Here is a 23,483-nt window from a genome sequence, read left to right as displayed (position 1 = left end):
AACACTCATGTTTGACAGTCTTATCTCAGACAATAAGTCTCAACCAATATATAGGAGTGGTTTTAAGTACTGCACATTTAATCACAATCTCATGATTAACCCTTGTCAGTCAGAGACAAAATGGTTCCCCACATATAACATTCAAATATATTCAATTAATGGTATCCAGTCTCAGAGAATAGCCCTTTTTCTTATGTCCTATTAACGGATTGTATATTATTATAATTGATAGGGGTACTGGATAAAAACGGTGAAAATAACCTGTACTCAGTGTATCTCTCAATCCTAGGTTATTAAATCCATCAGTGAAAAAATACATCCATTATGCATCAATCTGAATTATAAGGTGATATTATACATATCCGTAATATATGCAAAAAGCCTGTTTTGGTGTGCACAAGATGTTGTCCTACAATTATTCAGCAGTATAAAACATTAATAATGTATCCAAATACTAGCGATCTTCATTGCAAGATAACAAACATCCATGTAGTGTGCAAGGAGCATATAAAAGGACCAGGGTCAGAGGGAAATGGAGACCTCCTGGGTGCAGAGTAGAAAGACACGTAGAGATGATTTTTCTGGTTTCTACTGTCCCTGCTAGCTCCGATCCCCCCTGTACTCCTGTGGTACATGTAAAGCATGTGAGTACATGAATAAACAACTTGTGGTAACAGACAAATTTGGGGAAAATATAGAAATTACTGATTTTTTCAACTGTAAGACCACAAATGTTATATACTGCATCAGTTGTCCATGTGATCGGAAGTATATAGGAATTACTACAAGAATGCTGAAATCTAGGGTCCTTGACATATCTACCAAGCTCATCCAAATAATACTAAGGACTTAAAGGTCTTTGGACCTGAGAAATTGCATATGGGTATAAGAGGAGGTGATGCCACCAAATAACTCTTAAAAATGGAATGCAAATGGATCTTCAAAATGGGTTCATTAATACCAAAGGGACTTAATGAAACAAATAACTATGGAATGTTCCTGCCAGTTTAAATCCAATATATATCTCCTGTTATAACTGCTCTGCTTTTAACATTATCTAGTTAGATATTGTTTAAATAAAGTAACCCTCTCTTTCATAAACAATTCTTTTTCTCTTTTTATATTTTGAAACTTAATAATTTATGGATATATTCATGTACATTTTTCTTTGTACATTTCTCATTGTCATTAGGTTATCTTTACTTTCATACTTTAGAGATTAGATATAATAATGTATTCTACTAAATACGCTGGATTGAAGTGATTAAAATTATGAATCTTACACTTTTTGTCTAGGTGACATGTGACAGAGGCATATATTTTTCCTCATATTTCGTTTAAATGCTTTTATGTGTAATGAGATTGGTAATTTGATTTATATAATAAGAATATTTTGCATACCATGATAGTGATCATCTTATATACTTACACTATTCACTAAATAATATATTATAACAATTTTTCTCTTCTTTGATACTTTTTCTTCACATAGGTTAGATTTATGAACGATGCCATTTAATTTTCATCAATATATTAAAATATTATTTTTTTTCTTCTTCAATTTTTTTCTTCTTCTATTTTATTTTATATCACATCATATTTATGACTGATGCTATTAATTATCACAGATCAATATATTTTGATCCCTGTTAACTTTAATATTTCACAATCATTTCAACACATATCAAGATTTCACAAAGAATAATATATAATTATTTAATATACACTTGAATATCACAATTAAAATTATTACAATCTAACACACACAATCCCTAACACTTTTCCACATATTACACTTTTTTATCACATATTTCCATATAAACTTTTACACCTTGTTTTTAATAATTTTTCACCAGAAGCATTTTATTCTAATAATTTTTATCTTTTTATATTTTTCCATTAGAATACTAAATATATTTTGTAGTAATTAGTATTTAATATGATTGAATAAGGAATCCTTACAAACAAATAATCAAAATCTAATTGTTATGAACTATTTTTTGGGGGTAATTATTTCTTATAGAATGCTGAGGAATTTGAGCTGAGTATATATGTGAGCTCTATTTTCTATGTTATTAATGAATATGACTAGGGAATGTGGCATGGATTCTACCTTCTTTGCTATAAACCCTGTTACTAACAAATTTTACCCTCCCAGTTTTGGATACTATGTATCAATTACTAGATCCGTTCTATGTATCACAATAGTAAAAACAATGGACACTGTGTCATATAATATAATTAATATTTAATAAATTTATGAACACTGATTATGTAAGAACTGCTTAGGAAAGTGAGTATACCTTTAATAACTGAGCCAATCATTCAATCAGTATAATTACCCTGGCTATTTAAGGAGGAGCTGTCACAGGGAGAATGTAGGCTCTGATGTGAACAAGCTCTCCTGTGAAACGCGCGTCATCAGCCAGCGCCATGCAAGGATTCCGGGCATCAGTAGGGTGCCCATGTGACCCGGTTTTCGGTGGCCACTATACTGCCTATCGGCAGGGCCGTCTCTTCCATTGGGCTTGTTGGGCAGTTGCCCAAGGGCCCAAAGCTTCAAGGGGCCCACCAACCCGGGCCCTGCAGCCACAGCTAGTTGGTATATTTTTTATATTTCTAAAAGTACTGCATTCCGATCGCAGCACACCAGTAACCGTTTTGTAGTTTGTTTGTTTTTTAACCTTTTTATAAAATTTTTTTATCACCTTTATTAAACATCCGCATGCAGCGGGCGGCAGTCTGGTCACCGGACTGTGTAGCTATCACTACCAGCTGCCGCGCCGCTGAGGAGCTAATGGTCTCGCGAGATGATGATGTCATCATCTCGCGAGGCTCTCTCTCACACTCTACACTAGGCTCTGGTGGACGGGGAGTGGGAGGGACAACAGTAGAAAGGAAGCCTGAATGACCCTGGCCTGGGCTCGGACTCGAAGATGGAGAGGTGTGAGAGTGACTGAGGGAAGAGCCGAGGAGCGCGCCGCTGACTGCTGTCACTGTGAGTGACTTTAACACTGCGGTGTTACAGTTTCTATATCTTTAATTTATAAACATAATACAGTTTATTAGATATGTATAATATAAATATATCTATATTATATACATATATATATTTATGTATACTGTGTGTGTGAATATATAGAGATAGGGCCAGTGTTAGGTGTCTCAGGACCCAGCGCCATCCCGTGGTCCCTCTCCGTTCCTTCCGTCCTTTCATGGAGGGCGGGGATCTGCTACAACCTGCCCCCAGCGCCTCTGGAGTATAATATATATACACATGTGTGTGTGTGTATATATGTATGTATATATGTGTATATATATATATATATATATATATATACACACATATATACATGCGTGTGTGTGTGTGTGTATATATATATATATATATATATCTCATGTGATTGCACTTACGTGCTGTAGCACATCCTGTACCCCAATATTACAATAGAGGACCCACTTTTGCAAAATAATGGGGTCTTGGGGGATGCGCTCTGCAACAAATGTCAAATGGGATGCACAGCACATGATAGCGTCCGGTAGTGTTCTCACTAGGCTGTTTTACCGGGGTGCTGTGCCCTGCCCTTTTATGCGGCACCCTTCTAAAACAGCCTGCCCTGTGCCTTCCCCACCTGCGGGCCGCAGTATCCAGCGGGTGAGAAAAGTTGTGGTGACCGATCATCACCGGGTGAGAAACCATGCGTATATGCACATCAATTTTATACCATGAGGGGAGAGCTTGGTGGATGTGTGACGAATTGTGGGAGCGTGTCACAAGGACATGCCCCTACCCGGTCGACCAAGCCCCCTTTTCAGGAACACACCTCTCCCTGCCTGCACCCTCAGCGCAATGTCCTGCCTGCGGTCTAGAACAGTAATCCGGCTGATATGCACTGCGGCCAATAAGATCTTGCCCTGTCTCCGCCTATAATAGACAGCAGAAATGTCATGCATTGCGTATGGCTGGGGGGCCCTGGGAAGTTGCTGTACCGGGGCCCAGCTTTTCTCTTGGCAGCCCTGGACACAGTAAATTTTTTTCCCATGAATGGGTGGGTAGGGGCCCCAGTGCATTATTACTTTGCCCAGAGCCCACACTGCTGTTAAGACACCCCTGCCTATCGGGACATTGTTCCCGCACATCTCTCCTCTGTCTGATCTTCCTCCAGGGAAACAGATATTTCCGCCAGCTCTCTCATCCCACTTCCTCAGGTGATTCCACCCTGCACTGTATAAATACAACAGGGGGAGATCGGAGCTAGCAGGGACAGTAGAAACCAGCAAAATCTACATCTTTCTCTACCTGTCTATCTACTCTGCACCCATGAGGTCTCCATTTCCCTCTGACCCGTTCAATACCTCCAGGTAAACGGGGACAGGGGTGAGAGGTCTTCCTCCATTAGGGCAGAGTTCTCTTTTTCTTTACAGCTAACATTTTAGACTGGTCCTTTTATATGCTCCTTGCACACTACATGGATGTTTGTTATCTTGCAATTTGGATACATTATTAATGTTTTATACTGCTGAATAATTGTAGAACATCTTGTGCACACCAAAACAGGCTTTTTGCATATATTACGGATATGTATAATATCACCTTATAATTCAGATTGATGCATAGTGGATGTATTTTTTCACTGATGGATGTGATAACCTAAGATTGAGAAATACACTGAGTACAGGTTATTTTCACCATTTTCATCCAGTACCCCTATCAATTATAATAATATACAATCCGTTAATAGGACATAAGAAAAAGGGCTAGTCTCTGAGAATGGATACCATTAATTGAATATATTTAAATGTTATATGTGGGGAACCGTTTTTTCTCTGACTGACAAGGGTTAATTATAAGATTGTGATTAAATGTGCAGTACTTAAAAACCACTCCTATATATTGGTTGAGACTTATTGTCTGAGATAAGACTGTCAAACATGAGTGGTTTTGATAAAGGTTATATTTCACCTCTTTATGTTCAAAGAATGATCTGTGTAAATGGGCAACATGGGATTGACAATGATTAATAAGATATGAACATGATATTGAAACTACAGATCTTATATACCAATTGAGCCGTTATTCTATTTTTAATGTAAACTCTCCTATTATGGAGATCATATTGTAGCAATATATATGAATAAGTTGCTAAACAGATAAATCTTGTGTTTATATATATTTTTTTTTCATTTATTTCTGTCTTAAAGGATATGATAAAAAGTTAAGTTTTATATAATTGATTCATATATCAAGTGTGCACCCAAAAAGGAAACTCTTTTCTCTCTAAGTAGTTCATCTCTTTATGAACTAACACCTCACATACAAGTACGTTGTATTATTCCTGTGGTGCACCACCATCTCAAGAATTGTGTAAATGATTAAGGGATAATACCCTGCTCTATATATTAAAGAAGCTTGTTAAATAATAAATTATAGGTGATTGTTTAGACAATTAAATAACAAATGTCTTGTCCTGTGCGGATTCAAACAATCCCTTTCCCCCTTTTTATCCCCCCATTTCTATTGATCCGTCCAATATTTTGTCTGCCTGTTCTTTGCTTTCTTTTCTTTGGAACCTTATTTATTTTTCTATAGTAGTGGGATAAGAACCTATAGCATTATGATATAGAGATCTGTGGGTACTTTAGTGTCAGGTATTTTAGATTCCCCCCTTCATGTTTCACTATAGGATTCTGAAAATAACCATACTGAGAGGATTTTGCACCTCACATGCACTGTCTAATCTAGGACCAACAATCTAGGTTTTCCCTTGATGAAGACTTTTATACTTCTTCCATAAGGATACCTACCACCCACTCTTCTTTCTTGTTGATCTCAATTTTAAGATAATAGAAATGGTATTAATATAAAAAGCCTTCTCTGACTTTAGCTGTCCATTTTACTATATGGACTGGGCTATATATAACATGCACTTTAAGATAAATATCTCAAGAGCATACCAGATAAATTGGGAAATAGAATCTTTAGGGTTTTCTATATGTTTTTTATATAATCTTTTACATTCCTTGCACAATACAGATATGGTATGCCATCAAACCCTGTGGTTAACTGCAGATTCAGCACTCTCACAGAGTGAGATTGCTATCACTCACAAAATGGTGGAGCTGCTAATTCACAAAATTGTGTGTTCATTGGAATACACAAATGCAGTCTATGCAACTGAGGTCTGAGCGGTTATGAGGCACACACATCCCAATGAGTGCCCACAATCTTCCCATTTGTTCACCACAACAATCCAACTGGGCTGCCACACACTTCTTACTCCACACATACATCTCATTCAGAACACACTATTCAGCTCCCTAATTGATAAAACTATCATACTCTGGGCCATATTCAATTCCCGCCAAAATGTCCCGTACTTTTCGCATGCAGTACTTTTTGACCACTTCACTGGTTTTCAATGCTGAAAAGTTTTGCGCGCTTGCCCGCTTTTCACCGTATTCAATTAAAAACGGGAGTCGGCGAAACTATAACATGCGAAAAGTCCTGTCAGATTTAGGGAATACAGCCTGAGACCCCCCAAAAGATGCACTGACATTGGGGATCACTGTAGATGCCCCCAAATAGCCCTGCTGAAGGTATTTGGGGTACTTACATGTTCACAATAGTTGCTATTTAGCGTCTTTGCTTAAGTGGTGAAGAATAGCATTTAGCAGTTTATTTTGGTGAAAATAAGTAGTCCCAGCAAATTTGCTAAAGTGAAGATTTAAAAATCGTAAAAAATCCACCTGCCGCTAGCACTTGTAAACTTAAAAACACCTGCCCCATACTTGGGGACCCCCCTGGAATCAATTTCGCTAGTTTTTAAGTTTGTCCCCCAACTTTGGACTTTTTCACCTCCAAAATGAAAGTACTTTTTTGGGGTGTTCTAAAGTATTTTTTAAACTTTTTTTGGCACAGTTTATCTTTAGGGGACTGTCCAGAGGGTGCAGGGGGGTTTTCAGAAGTTTGCACCCCAAAACCCCAATTCTGCATTTTTTTCTGACTGCTATTCATAGGTGAATCTTTTTCGCTGATTCCAATGCATTGATTTTTCACACCGGCAAAAACACTTTGGAATTGAATACAGAGGATACTTTTCACATGGCGAAATGACGTCACTCGCAATACTTTTCCGCAGAAACTGACTTATCGCGGCTAATTGAATATGGGCCTAAGTCTATGCATGTACACTATCTGTGCCTCCATGCTGCTATAACTTCCCCAATCCCTACAGCAGTGTGGTCTCCTAACTGTGCTAGTTCTTTATTCCCTCATCCACACCAATCTGTCTTTCCCCATACACGCTGCCCTGTCTTACTGCATTGTTGCTACTCTGTTTCCTTTCCATCTGCACCACCACCTTCCTCCTAGACACACCACTTTGTCTTCCCCTTATCTGTGCCACTCTTTATTCCTGTATCTGCACCAATCTGCCCCCCTCCAACTGTGGGAATCTGTCTTCCCCTCTATCCGCACCAATCTGTCTTCCCCAATCTCTACTGATGTGTGTTCTACCATTGTGCTAGTCTGTATTCCCTCATCCATACCAATCTGTTTTTACCCATCTGCACTGCTCTGTCTTCCCGCATCCATGTCACTCTGTACCCCCATCCAGGGTTGGATTGGGACAGCAGGAAAGTTTCTGCTGGGCCGGTCAAATGTACCCCTCTGCCCGGCCGGTTGACAATGGCAGTGGTGGCTCAAAGCATGGGCTGACAGGGCTGCTAGGCTCATCTTCCGTTCTGGCTCAGATGTGGCCCAAGCAGGGCAGAAGGAAAGGAGGTGCCGTCTGTGATGTCGCTCAGGGTGTGATTCCCTGTGGGTGGCACTGCTGCTGCTCCTCCAGACGATGAGAGTGCTGCCCCCAGTCCCACACAGTAGCATAATCATGGTATATTATAATCATGGTTATAGATAATGCGCCCACGGTGCACCCTGTTGTGTCCAACTCCCCCCTCTTACTTCAGCATTAGGCGCCGGCAGCAGTTTACAGGGGAACTGAGACGACGTCTCATCCACGAAAGAGCGCATGAAGAGAGGAGCACGGCTTGAAAAAAGGGTAGAAGTCTGCTGAAGGCTGGCCAAGAATAATGGTGGCACTCATGCAAGTAATCACCAGCAGAAGGCAACCATGGACAGCTGCAGGACAATGTTGTTCAGTGAAGGTAAGTTATCTACAGTATTTATCTTTTAATATACATTACATCAGATTTCTCACTACTTTTACACTCACTACATTATACACTGAAGGTAGGTAGCCTGTGACTTTGTTAACTACAAGTTAGCAGGACATTTTGACTACAACAAGATGTGTGAAAGAAGCACAGGTTGGCTTAATGTGTTTGAAGGGAGCACATGCAGGCTTACTGCATGTAGACAGGGCACAAGCTCACATAATTGTGCAGGGGAAGAGGCTAGTATTATGTGTAGGAAAGGGGTATACACTGGCCAGTGGCGTAACTAAGGGGGGTCGAGCAGGGCGCGTGCCCTGGATGCCATAGGACCGGCAGTGTGGGGGCGCCACCAGCCAAGGTCCGGCCCATCCTAGTTAGGCAGTGTAGCGCCGACTGCAGTGTGTGCGGTCAGTGCTACACATTTACACAGGACCGGCACTAGGCTTCCCTGCGCCCAGCGCTAGTCCTTTGCTGCACAGCTGAGCCTCTTCCCTCCTCCTGAGCGCTTACCCAATAGCGCTAGGAGGAGGGTGGGAGGCGGGCTCTGGCTGTGCAGTTTAACACACACATCGCTGCCAGCGTGGCAGCGATGTGTGTGTTAACCAGCAGCCAATGAGAGTCAGACAGACTCTCATTGACTGCTGCAGCGCCCACTGCAAGAGCCGGGCTGGAGCTCACTCATGAGCTCCCCCTCCCAGTTCCTGCTGTGGGTAATGGGAGAGACGTCATGACGTCTCTCCCATAATGCAGAGCGCGCCATCCCGGGAGGACTGACGTGCGGCAGCAGTGGCAGCTGGAGCAGTGGCCGGAGCCGGAGTGGGTTCAGGTAAGTGTATTTATTTTTTTTTCTTGTAACTTGTGTGTCTGCACTACAGGGGTGGGGTAGGATGGGGAAGAGGGGCTACTACTGGGGGCATTATTACTGGGGGGACCTCTGATGGGGGTGGGGCACTACTGGGGACTACAACTGGGGGGGCTACTACTGGGGGCACTGCATCGGGAGGTGGAACCTCTACTGGGGACTACTACTGGAGGGGAAACTACTACTGGGGGCACTATATAAGGTGCTTACTACTAGGGGACCACTACTGGGGGCACTAAATAGGGAGGACCACTACAGAGGGCACTGTATTAGGGCACTGGATAGGGAGGCACTGCTGGAGGCCTGCATAAGGTGGACCAGTAATGGGGGCACTGCATGGGGGGGACTAATGCTGGGGGCACTGTACAAGCGGCTTACTACTAGTGGCACTGCACTGGGGGGACCACTACTGGGGGCACTAACTAGGGAGGACCACTACAGGAGGCACTGGATAGGAGGGATCACTCCTGGGGGCCTGCATAAGGGGGACCACTACTGGGGGAACTGCATAGGGGGGGACTATTGCTGGGGGCACTATATAAAGGGCACTTCATGGGGGTACCACTACTGGGGGCACTGCATAGGGGGGACTACTACTGGGGGCAATATATAAAGGGCACTGCATAAGAGGGTACCACTACTGGGGGCACTGCATAGGGGGGACTACTACTGGGGGCAATATATAAAGGGCACTGCATAAGAGGGTACCACTACTGGGGGCACTGCATTGGGGTGAATGCTACTGGAGGCACTATATAAGGGGCACTGCATAAGGGGGACCACTATCGGGGGCACTTCATAGGGGGAACCACTACATGGGGCACTGCATAAGGGAGACCACTACTGGGGGCACTGTGAATAAGTGGAACTAATGAGGGGCTGCATAAGGGGGATCACTACTGGGGGTACTGTATAAGGGGTACTACTATGTGCCTGCATAAGAGGGACCACAACAGAGGCACTACTGGGGTTAAGGTGCATATGGAAAGGAATGTTCAGAGTGACGATAAAGGGGTGTGGCATGTTGACACACCCCATTTTTAAGTGATCACGCCCATTTTTTGGCACATAGGAGAAAGGGGGGGCTCCATTTTAAAATTGCCCTGGGCTCCAAATACCCTAGTTACGCCACTGACACTGGCATACACTGTGTTTAGGGGGCATAAATTGATATAAGAAAAAGAGATCACTTACATAATATGTATAATATTTAGCAGTAATTATATGCTCGTCTGTGGTATGGTACGATGCTTGCTGCCAACATGCTATTTTACTATGTTACCTGACAAACTAAATAAATATATTTGATGGCTAGATACTTTTTTTTTTCACAGTAGTAGTAAGGTATTATTTTTGTAATACACCATTTTAGTTTGAAAAACCACAACACACATGTACACCAGCACATTTAAACATACATTGCTATTCTGTAGACTGTAGACTAACATTGACATTCACACGGCATTTAGGAGCAATCTAAATGCCGTTTTCTCCAGATATTTTTTGCGTCCAACTCAGAATCAGGCCCTATGAGGAGGGATTCTGCCCCCCTCAACAGCCCCCTTCCCCATTAGGGCTGCTTCCATAAATTTCCCGGGCTGGTTCTCCATCCCAATACGCCCCTGCCCCCATCCATGTCGCTGTGTTTTACAAACCGTGCCACTCTGTGTCCCCTGCATGCACACACTATTTTCCATGCATCTGCATCACTGCAGGTCAGAAGGACAACAAATAGGTACACTAACACGGGAGGAGGAGCAGAAAGCACACAGGAGCTGTTTTAAGGGTGCAGAGGGAGAGACAGCTGTGGGGGCAGGCTGCAGGTTTATAGGGCAGTAGCAGCAGTGGGGTGCAGAGCAGGGGGAGCAACAGAGCTGTGCACAGAAGCATCAGCGGGCAACAGAGGGACTCACTGGTGCTGGGCATGCATGGACGTATCAGTGAGATCCACATTGTTTTAAAAAATTAAAGTGTAATATAAAAAAACCAGCATCGGGCTTTGGAGCCCCAGTACTGGTGGTGCTAAACACAGGGGACAAACGATGTAGGAGTTCCCCGTATAAAGCACAACCAGCACCAGGCTAATCAGAGCAAGTCCTGGTTGCCAAAATATAGGGGACAAGAGACATAGGGGTCACCTTGACAAAAAATCTAATTTTCACATAGAGAAATCCCGAGGTAGGGCATAGTGTTTAAGGGGCTACACCTCAAAAGCTATTGGAGGTACAGAGCTGAAATTTGGCATGGGCTGGTAGAACTGTCGCTCAGTGCTGCATGCCTAATTTTAGGGCAAAAACATAAAAAATGAGGACTTAGGAGTAATCTAAATTATCAACTGTCAGTTTTTAGTGACACTCAATTAGGACCACTTTTCTGCTGTTCTCTATGGGGGATTTTTGGGAAGGCATAACTCAGGGTAGGGGGCGAATTTAGATTTGGGGTTTGTTTTATTATTTAGCTATTGTTCAACAGTAGGGTTGTCCTGGTTCTGAAAATACAGGGTCCCCTGTACTTACCAGAACCAGCACCAGACCCTTTCTAGCGGGGGGTGATGCCACAGCCAGGGGAGCCCTTTTACCGGGGCCCCCAGCCAAAGCATCACCCCTGACCGCTAGTCAGCCCAGGCCAGGTATCCCTGGGGAGCCTCCCAATAAAGGGGTCCTCCTCTCCAGGGAACCCCAGGCCCAGGCTTATAGCCCAAGGCTATCCCTCGCACTCCTGGGCGGTGGGTGCCAGGTTGATTGTGTAAAGTGTAGTGCAAGTGAAGATTGAATATTGGCTTTTGCTGTGGAACTACAGTTCCCAGCAAGCCTCCCACTGCATGCTGGTATGTGGAAAACCACAAGTACCAGCAAGAGGGGCATTTTAGGCCTGCTGGTACCGAACTATTTCCATTTACGGATGATGGTGGCCACTGTGCTCATTGGGACCTTCAAAGCAGCAGATATTTTTCTGTACCCTTTCACAGATTTGTGCCTCGAGACAATCCTGTCTCGGAGGTCTACAGACAATTCCTTGGACTTCATGCTTGGTTTGTGCTATGACATGCACTGTCAAGTGTGGGACCTTATATAGACAGGTGTATGCCTTTCAAAATCATGTCCAATCAACTGAATTTACCACAGGTGGACTCCAATTGAGCTGTAGGAACATCTCAAGGTTGATCAATGGAAACAGGATGTACCTGAGCTCAATTTTGAGCTTCATGGCAAAGGCCCTGAATGCTTATATACATGTGATTTCTTAGTGGGATTTTTTTGGAATCAAATTTGCAAAAATCTCAAAAAAACTTTTTACACGTTGTCATTATGGGGTATTATGTGTAGAATTTTGAGGGCAAAAATGAATTTATTCCATTTTGGAATAAGGCTGTAATATAATAAAATGTGGAAAAAGTGAAGCATTGTGAATACTTTCCGGATGCACTGTAAATATAAATCACAGCTGTTTTTGTGAGCAAATTGCATTATCCAATATAACAAGTTCTCTGTGAATTTCTAAATGATATGCACATGTCGGGACCATCTGGCTGCAAATTACTTCTATATGCTGGCTATGAGATTCAGCAGCAGTGTTTATTTGGGAAATTCCTATACCCTTTTAAAAAAAGTTTTATTGTAGATTTATTTTGCTTCCATTATACAACTGTTGTACAAAGGGACAGAACGCTCTTCATTTTTTTCTGACAAAGACAACTATATGCAAATAAATCCAATTATACGATCAGCTACCTGCTACTATATAAGAAATAATCCTGATATTTCTTGTTGACTTTGAGAAGCCTACAACACTACTGGAAATGAGAGGACTGAGAAGTTATTATTCCCTCACATTGTATCTCTTTCAGGACACAATTGATACAAACAGGCAAATGTGTTTCTCAACAAAACTGGATAAACAAAGGGTTCATAGGTTTATTTTAACTGTGGTTATGAGATAAGCTGTTTATATTTAATATGTATATTTATATTTGTAATTTATTTGTGCTTATTTTTTATTGCCTTTTTTATGTTTCTTTTTATATTGGTTTCTGATTACTAATATTGGTTCACAAAAGGATTATTAAAAAAATGTTTTATTGTTTACTTCAGATGTATCGATTAGTCCTTATATTGAGATAGCTCTCCATTTTTTGTGGTACTTAGGGGAATTACCTGACTCAAGCTGGCAGTGTCTGAACTCAGGGCCTGATTCAGAGCCGGTCGCTCTGACAGAGCGCTTGCTCTGAATCAGGGCGGGTCTATAGCGTGCGGCCAGGAAGATGGTTGCGATGGTCAAGACTATCGCGACCATCGTGCTTGCGACGAGACCCTTGTGGTAGGGTCTCGTTGCCGCAAGCCCCAGAGAGATTTCGGCAATAGGTCAACGGGGACAAAATGTTGACAGGCACAAAAGATCAACACACTAAAGATCGATGTGTCAGAAGGTCGACAGTTACAAATGGTTGACAGGGTCAAATGTTCGATATGTATATTGTCGACATGAAAATGGTCGACACATGTTTTTTAATCCAAATCTTCGCTCTAACCCTAACCCTCCCCTTGGTGCCTAACCCTAACCCTCCCTCCTGGTGCCTAACCCTAACCATCGGGGTAGGTGCCTGACCATAACCGTCCCTTCTAGTGCCTAACCCTAACTCTCCGGTAAGTGCCTAACCCTCACTCCTGTTACCTAACCCTAACCATTGGGGTAAGTGCCTAACCCTAACCGTTGGGGTAAGTGCCTAACCCTAAAAAAAACAAAAAAATCATGTGTCGACCATTTGCATGCTGACCAGTTGCATGTCGACCTTTTGACCATGTTGATCATTTGTACCTGTTGATCTTATTACATGTCGACATTTAGCGTGTCGACCTTTTGTCCCTGTCAACCTATTGCCTGTCTAACATCTGGTGTCTATCTAGACATTGTCTATCTTTTTACTGTAGATCTTTAGACCGGATGCTGGCTTTTTACTGTTCCTCCATCCACTGAAGCGTGTAAAGGGTGGAGTTCAACCTTGTAACTACCTCTTGCTTCAGCTGGTGGCAGGGCAAATTCAACATTTCTTGCAGGTGCTGCAATCTTCTACATGCAGCTGATGAATGGCGAATATGTCCAGAAATGTTGCTGCCCACAGAGAGCAATTTCTGCACGACCCTGTCATTTTAAAAAAAATTATGCACCACCAAGTTGATAAAGTGAGCAAAATGGGATGTAGTTATCGGCAGCTGGTCTCAATCCTGACATAGGAATCCCGGCAAGGGATTTAACATAGGCATCAAAATACCGATGCCTATGTTAATCCCGATGCTGGAATGCTGACAGGATGCCGGACCGATCCTCCTCAGCCAGAGTGAGTAGACACTTAGCCGGGGATGAGGAGATTAGGCTTAAGGCACCCCCCTGGGTAAGGTTAGGGTTAGGCTAGGGGAAGGGGGGGTTAAGTTTAGGCACTATGGGGGGAGGTTAGGGTTAGGCCCCCCGGGAGGATTAGGTTTAGGTTGCAGGGAGGGGGGATAGGTTTAGGCACTAATGGGGAGAGGTTAGGGTTAGGCACTAGGAGGGAGGTTAGGGTTAGGCACCCCTAAGGGGGGGTTAGGGTTGAGGGGGGAGAGGGGTAGGGATAGTAAACTTACATGCGCTGTCAGGATTTTGAACCATCGGGCAGTAGGTGTCGGATTTGAACCACCCACCTGTAGACCGGTGGTCATTCATACTGATTCCGAGCAAAACATAGAACATGTTAGAATTCATCCAGCTGTAATGCTCTCACAATATTGGTGGCATTGTTAGAAATCACAACTCTTGAGTAGAGTCCAAGCGGGGTAAGTAATTTTGCAATGACTTCCCTGAGAGTTTGTCAGCAGTAGGCCTCTTAGTAAAACTGGTTATACACAGAGTAGCCCAGACTCTGAAAGAGCTGCTGTTTCTTAGATGCTGCTGTTGCTGTTGGTGCCGCTGAAGGCAATACACCCACCCAGTGGGCTGTTACAGTCATGTAATCTTGCGTTTGTCTTGTTCCACTTGTCCACATATCTGTGGTTAAGTGGACAGTGGGTACAACGGCATTTTGGAGAACACTAAGTTTTTTTAACGTCCCTGTACAGGCTGGGAATTGCTTTTCTAGTGAAGTGGAATCTAGATGAGATTTGGTAGCAGGGACACAGGACCTCAATTAACTGATTTAAACCCACTGCAGTAATGGCGGATATCGGACGCACATCTACTACCAGCATAGATGTTATGGCATCAGTTATCCGCTGTGCAACTGGGTGACTGCTGTCATATTTGCTTCCCCTTTGCAAAGGATTGTTTAACAGTCAATTGTTTTTTTTGAACTACTACTAGTACTACTTCCTGGTCCCCTTCTGGGGTGAAGATCCACTCCCAGCAGAAGCAGCAGCAGCAGTCCTGTATCAAGGATTTTTCTGAGGAATCCAGGATAGGGGAGGACTACTTCCAATCATGATTGAGGATATTGTTGATGAAGGTGTTGGTGGTGAAGATGGCAGGTGCTTGGATTTAGCAGAGAAAAGGGAGCTAGCTGACCTGGACTGCTTGTTACTTTTTTAGCCAAAGTTTCTAAATTTTGCAAACACTTTTGATGGATGCGCTGTAGATGACGAAAATGCTTTGCCATTGAAATGTTGACCACAGAAATACTTATGTCATGTGTATTATTGAAGCCTCTGAGTGCTGCACATACTTTGCTCATATATATATACTAGCTGATGTACCCAGTTTCACCCAGGTAGGCCTTAGATATTTGCATTTCCTTCACACCATCTTCACTTAATTTATATGCTCAGTTTATGTTATGCCCCTGGTGTAAAGGAGCGTGCTAGTATCAAGATTAAGTCAATTCTTTTTTTTTTCTTTTGCAAGCAATTTTTATTGGTATTAAGAACAAAATAAAAAAACACATTTGTACAAAGGCATGTTATCAAGTTCATTACAGATATGTAAAATTTATATTAAAGTAAAACAACATAATGCAAATTAGAGATGAGCGGTTCGGATTCTGTGGAATCCGAACCGCTCCGAACATAGGGGATCCGAGTCCACCCGAATGCTCTTCGGGTGTTCCCCGCTTGACTCGGATCCCCATTTGAGGCCGAACGGCGGCCGCCTGATGTCGGATTCTCGCTAGAGAATCCGACATCAGGGCTCCTCGAGTGTAGGGCAGACCGCTGTGATAGCGGTCTGCCTACACAGAACAAACACACAGCCACCAGCGGCAGCTTTGTGTTTGTTACAGCAGCCAATGAGAGTCACACAGACTCTCATTGGCTGCTGCATGGAGGGAGCCAGCTGGAGCTCACTCAGGAGCTCAATCTTCCGGCTCCCTCCTCGGCGCATGGATGCAGAGCGGATGGCGCGGGAGCCGGGATTCAGGTCCGTTTTTTATTTTTTTGTGTGTAAGGGCCGGGGGTGCTACTGGGGGGCACAGCTACTGGAGGGCACAACTACTGGGGGGCATACTACTGGGGGGTCTGCTACTTGGGTGGGCATACTGCTGGGGAGCCATTCTACTGGGGGGCCTGCTACTGGGGGGCATACTACCGGAGAGCCATTCTACTGGGGGGGCCTGCTACTGGGAGGGCATACTACTGGGGGGGCCTGCTACTGGGGGGGCCTGCTACTGGGGCCAATACTACTGGGGGGGCCTGCTACTGGGGGGGCCATACTACTGGGGGGCCATACTACTGGGGGGCCATACTACTGGGGGGGCCTACTACTGGGGGGGCATACTACTGGGGGGTCTGCTACTTGGGGGGGCCTGCTACTGGGGGGGCCTGCTACTGGAGGGGCCTGCTACTGGGGGGGCCATACTACTGGGGGGGTCATACTACTGGGGGGGTCATACTACTGGGGGGGTCATACTACTGGGGGGGTCATACTACTGTGGGCATTGTGTAAAAGGGGAACTACTATGGGCATTGTGTAAAAGGGGCACTACTGTGTGTCGTAGCATAAATAAGAGAGACTACTTTATGGTGTAATGTGAATCAGGGACACTATGTGCGGTGTAATGTGAATACGATTGTGCACTGTGACTCCTTGGGCCGTAGCCTACTTTGTAAACAAGTACTCTGATCTGCTGGCCATACCCCACTAGGTGGGTGCACTACTTTTCATTACTGCCACTGCTGTGTGGCAATGTTTCATAGATGTGCTTTATACTGTGGTGTCTGTGTCATTGTGCCGCTGCTCTGTTGCTTAGTAACCAGGCAGCTCACTGCAACCTTTGGCAAATAATGTTGAAAACAATATTATAAGCTGTGAGGTGATCTAAATTGACTGGAAATTAATGCTATTGAGGTTAATAATACTCTAGGAAGAAAAAAAAGACCAATTTATGTGATTTTAGCTTTTTTTGTAAATTTTGGTAAAAAAATCCAAATCCGATGACGAATTAGAACCAAATCCAAATCCGGCAAAAATTTTCTGGCGCACATCCCTAATGCAAATACATTGGTAAATATACTCCACAAGAGAAATCTGCATACAAACAAACGACACCTGTCGGGTTATGTCAGATGGCTTCTTTTACTCATTCAAATGTTATAACATCACATTTGTTCACATGAGATGGCTTCTTGACACTAGCTATAGCTCACCAGTCCTATCATCCGGCTGCTAGTCAGCATCACAAGCCCCGCCCACTGGATCCCACAATCTTTATACCTTCACACACCGAATCAATTACACCCAGGTAGTTCAGCTGTGTGTAAGGCCTATGCTATAATAAGCAGCAGGATTCTTAACCCTATCTGCCCCTCTTCCTGAGGAATGAGTTCTGTTCTGGACATCAGAACATGGGAAAGTACCCTCTTTGCCAGTGTATATAAACATCCTTAAAGAAAACAAAAATAATTAAACATATTTATAATATGAATGCATTGAAGGCGGGTTATAAGATGTAAGTAAACCTTTTTATCTGCTCATGTGAGAAGCAGTCCACCATTAAGTCAATACCTGCTTGATGGTCAATGTAAAGCAGACCTTGAGGAGAAACTACTGCCTCTTAGGAGAGGGACCATGACATCATCATCAGACACCATCTACCCTTTAACATTCAAAAACTCGATTGCCATGTTCAAGAAAATAAAAAATCTGAATACAAAGCAAGTGAAGTATCCAAATGGTAGAAACCTAGTCAACGTGTTAAGTCCTTAGCAGTGACAACTCCAGAGGTGGGGCTGCAGCACAGTCCAATATTCAAATAGAGGAGCCACACAAACTGTCACTCCACAGCACTTGGGACATGTTGCTTTGTCACCCAATCACCTTAGTTAAGAGGAAACATTTTATCACTTTTTACCCCCTTAAGGAATCGAGTTTTGAAAAATCCCTGCTTAGTGGGTGCCTACATCATGGAAGAAATATATTCCCCAAATTACATGTTTCTAGGTCCAGGGGTTTGGGAATGGCATTGATGAGTCAATCAGTCAGGACATTTGTTTTTATATCTATACTAGCTGATGTACCCAGTTTCACTTGGGTAGACCATAGATATTTACTGTTTCCATTTCCATCTCAATTCTCCAGTAACACATTAATCCTTCACCTCTATAGTAATCCATCACTGCTATAGTAAGACATTACCCTCCCTCATCTATGTACTAACACATTCCACTACCTCACCTCTGTAGTAACACATTCCCCTTCCTGTGTTGTAACACATAACATCTTGCTCACAACTGTGTTGTAACACATTCGACATTCCCCTCCATCACCAGTGTAGAAATACAATCCCTATATTACACTTCCAGGGGGTCCTATGTTAGTGCTTTACCACTTCTGAATATATAATAAGGATGTGAACCTTTTAGGTATAAAAGAAATGAAAAATAAACTAAATAATACAGCGCTCAAACTATAGAGAATACTTGCGACTAAGTAAGCATAAAAAACATATTTAATATATATATAAATAGGAATATCATATATACATATTACAAATAACAATTGAAAGAATGAAAATAGCAGCAATATAGCAATAAATATCCCAGGGTGGAGTCCTGAATATGAGTCTGCAGGTTGTTATCCTTATGTCTAAGGAGTCAATTAGGTATAGCCAGACCAAATGAAAGTGGAGATAGTTTACCAGTCCATAGTGGGTCTGATTACATTTTTAGCAAGATGTCCTCGCAGAGGGTTGTATGGCTATTCTGGAATCCTGGGCTGGAAAAGTCACTTGAAAAGCAAGAAGGTCTTGGCTTGTTGTTTTAAAGTGCAGTGCAGGAATATCCAATCCTGGTAGCTGGCTGGGTATTGTGGTCTTTGTTTAATGCGTTTCTCTCTCAGCTTCTTCAGAAGCAAGTGTGGTCTATGGTGCTCTGTTAGGTATTTATGTACCCTTAGGTAAGTGGATTAACACGTGTAGTTCAACAATAAAATACAAAATTATATAAGCAAAATTTGTTTATAAAGAATTTCATTTAGAAAATATGTTTTTGTTTTCTGCCATTTATTATATCCCAGTGATTAGATAGCAAAGTTTATAAACTGTTCCGTATAAGTGTTTTATATTCTTTATGTTTAGACTCTATTTCTCAAAAATCACAAGTACGCATTATGTTTTGATGATAACATTCACCCATATCGTTAGCAAATCACTTTTTGAGCCCATCACATGACCGGACTCCTTATTTGATCATTACGTACTTGTAAACCATTATGACATGCAGAACATATGTTTTTTGTTGACAACACATGTCTGGCTCCCCTCTAGCCCTGCTCCGTGACTTGTGACTTGGAGACATGTCACATGACCCGAACGGATGCTGCCAATTACAGTTATTCATATGAGACAAACAAACATATACAGACACTGTTACAAGGTATAATAGGATTGTCAGCCAAATACTTCACATGATCGGACTCTTTTTCCAATCATTGTCTATTTAAGAATCAATATGACACGCAGACCAAAATGTTTTCTGCTGATAACACGTGTCTGGTCTTTCTTCCAATCATGAATGGCCCTGCTCCGTGACACGTGACTTGGAGACACGTTATGTTACCGGAACAGACGCCGACAACTATGATCATTTGTATGAGGTAAACAAACATTGTTCTTTTGATTTATAAGAATTTCCCAATACATGGATGTTGTTATAATATTTAATAGGATTGTCTTCAAGCTGTGCGAAATTTCTGCACAATATTACATGCAACTAAGTATTTTATTGTTGTACTACACATGTGTTATGCATTAATCCACTTAAGGGTACATAAATCCCTAACAGAGCAGCACAGACCACACTTGCTTCTGAAGAAGCTGAGAGCTACTCAGCGAAATGCGTTAAGCAAAGACCACAATACCCAGCCAGCTACCAAGCTTGGATATCCCTGCACTGCACTTTAAAACAAGCCAAGACTCCAGGATAACCATACAACCCTCTGCAAGGACAACCTGATGAGACCCACTATGGACTGGTAAACTATCTCCACTTTCATTTGGTCTGGCTATACCTAATTGACTCCTTTAGATGTAAGGATAATAACCTGCAGACTCATTCGGGACTCCACCCTGGGATATTTATTGCTATATTGCTGCTATTTTTATTCTTTCAATTGTTATTTGTAATATGTGTAAATTATATTCCTATTTTATATATATATATATTAAATGTTTTTTATGCTTAATTAGTCGCATGTATTTTCTATAGTTTGAGCGCTGTATTTTTTAGTTTATTTTTCATTCCAGAAATACAATCCCTCCCTCTGACTTGTAGTAATATAATACCCTCACTAACAACTGTAGTAACTTATTCCCCTCCCTCACCTCTGAAGTAATACATTCTGGAGTAACACATTCCCATCTCTTACTTTGTATGTAACACATTCTGGAGTAACACATTCCCCTCCCTTACCTTTGTAGTAACACCATTACCCCACTCACCCCTGTTGTAACACATCCCTTCACCCTGTAGTACCACATTAGACATTCCCCTCCCTCACCTGTGGAGTAACACATTCCCTTCCCTCACTATTCAAAAAGGGGAGCCACACAAACTGCAAGTGATTTTTGGCAGTACTTGGGGTGACAGATGGTGTTTGAATACTGAACTGTGCTACAGCCATGATGAGTCAGTCAGATATGACATTGCATAGTGGGAGGAAACATTTTAGCCCTTGTCACTGGGAGTCAAATTTAAAAAAATCCATGATCACTGGGTACCTACATCATGGCAGGAATATACTCCCCAATTTTGGGGGTTTGGGCAGGGCATTGATGTGTCAGTCAGTGAGTCAGTCAGGACATTTAATTTGTTTATATATATATATAAATATATACAGTGTGTGTGTATATGTATATATATATATATATATATATAATGTTGAGAGACAATGAACCGGCACTCTTGTGTAAAGTAAGCACGTTGCCTGGGTGCCTTTCCAAATGATGCATGAGTATAATATTCTGGTGATGCTGGATGGCACTCCGGGTCTTGTAGTCGGTGAAAATAACTGCTACCACACACACTGACTGCATGTGGTAGCAGTTATTTTCACCGACTACAAGACCTGGAGTGCCATCCAGCATCACCAGAATATTATATATATATGTGTGTGTGTGTGTGTGTATACATACTGTATATCAGAGGGTGACCACACACCCAAGAGTGGTATATCTATCTTAGAAAATCGTCCTGTTCAAGTTCTTTGAAGCAGTCCTTATTGTACTTGTCATCTTTGGCGAGGATTGATGTCATGTCCATTTTTTAAAACTTTTCTGTCAGATATTTGTATTTCTGTCAGTGAGACAGTGATGTGCTTCTCTGTGAGTGATGTTATTGTTTACACTTGTGGAGTGACAGTTGGAAGTAGTTCAGGCATGCGGCCATGTTGGGAGTTGTGCAGTCATCTCCTATAGTGATCAACTATTGCTATATATAGTATTCATATGTCCCATATTCCAGAAACTATGAGACTTGTATGAAACCCTTCCAATCACACAAGCTCAATTTTCCACAATACAACTATTTTTATTACGTAAGATGGGAGAGTGAGGATGACTGTGGACTTATAAGGCCCGAACCTCAAAGCATTTTAAGCATCTATGTTTGAGGCTTAGGTCAGTACAAAGATAGAACTTTGCGTTGGCACATGTGCACATCCAGAGCAATCACTAGGGAAGGGGAGGGACACTGTTCATACACTGATTTACCAGATCTGGGAATGCACATTGCACCAGCCAAGTGATGATAACTTATGCTATTCATGAGACCAGTGCATGAATGAAATCATCTCCCCACATGATAATATCATTGCATTTGAGGGGAGGGGTTAATTGTTCCTGCCTTCATACTTTATACTGGATGTTTATATCTTATGTTTGCTTTTTTGCCTTTAGAACTCCTTTGATGCTTGGAGTTGCATACGGGCACATTGATGTCGTCTCTTTGTTACTTGAAAAAGAGGCTTCTGTAGATGCATTTGATGTATATGGATACACAGCACTGCACCGAGGGGTAAGTTTCGATTACTTTGTTTAGTAAACTCAATATGAACCATAACATATACACATGGAGAAGGTAAACAACTGATAGACATTCTAATGCTGGCCATACACACTACAATTATCGGGGCGATCCGCCTGATATCGGCGGGTCGCCCCGATAATTGTAGCATGTGTGCGGGCGACCGAGGGTTGAATATTGCTCGTTCGGGCATGCAGGATTGTCCAGCATGCCCGTCCGATGCTATATTTACCCGGTAAACTGTCGGCCGCATCGGGCAGTGTATGCCCAGCGCGGCCAACAGACAGACATTTCCTGTATTCCTTCCTACGGAAGGAATAGGGAAATGTCTCCTCCCCCGGGGGCGGAGCGCGGATGTCGGGCTGATACACTGTGAGATTTCTCTCACAGTGTATGCCGGCGACATCTGCTGCTGGCAGGCTGCGAGATAAAATGTCTGTCGGTCTGACAGGCATTTTATCTGGCTGTGTATGCCCAGCAAAAGTTACTGTAGCTATTTGGGAGCTTAAAATATTTACTAATACCCAAAAACTGTGGTTAAAAGAAAAATATATTTAGCTAAGCAGAGTTTGTAATTACAACATTGACTGCAGAGTTTAAATTCTTGATAGTATCTTAACAATAATAACATTGATAAAAATAGTAAATTTAAGAAATTCTAAAAAAATTTAAAACACAAGAATGTTTTGTTCACTCATAATTAAAATCAATATTTAAATTCTCCTTCTCTACTACTGGAAAATTGCAATATTTGTGCAAGTATAGGGGCAGATTCAGAGTTGGATGCATGCATGACTGATTTTCCATGTGACTAATTCTTTTGGGTAAATTTACTAAGATGCGAGTCCTATTTAAGAAGTGATGTTGCCCATAGCAACCAATCAGATTTTACTTCTCATTTATCTAGCACCTTCTAGAAGATAATACCTGGAATCTGATTGCTTGTTATGGGCAACATCACTTCTTAATAG

General features: G+C 42.4%; 1 protein-coding gene across 1 annotated transcript in view; it reads left to right on the top strand.

Moving 5' to 3' along the window:
• Positions 1-23,483, top strand: part of ANKRD44 (ankyrin repeat domain 44) — a 1,197,127-nt gene that overhangs the window by 1,005,215 nt on the left and 168,429 nt on the right. Inside the window, exon 21 of the mRNA XM_088456231.1 lies at positions 22,386-22,503. Coding sequence (XP_088312357.1) covers positions 22,386-22,503 — 118 coding nt within the window. The remainder of the gene's footprint in view (positions 1-22,385; positions 22,504-23,483) is intronic.

The sequence above is a fragment of the Taudactylus pleione genome, unplaced genomic scaffold (genome assembly GCF_031769625.1).
Source record: "Taudactylus pleione unplaced genomic scaffold, aTauple2 ptg000690l, whole genome shotgun sequence".
Taxonomy (NCBI): domain Eukaryota; kingdom Metazoa; phylum Chordata; class Amphibia; order Anura; family Myobatrachidae; genus Taudactylus; species Taudactylus pleione.
This window is presented reverse-complemented; position numbering and strand designations above follow the sequence as displayed.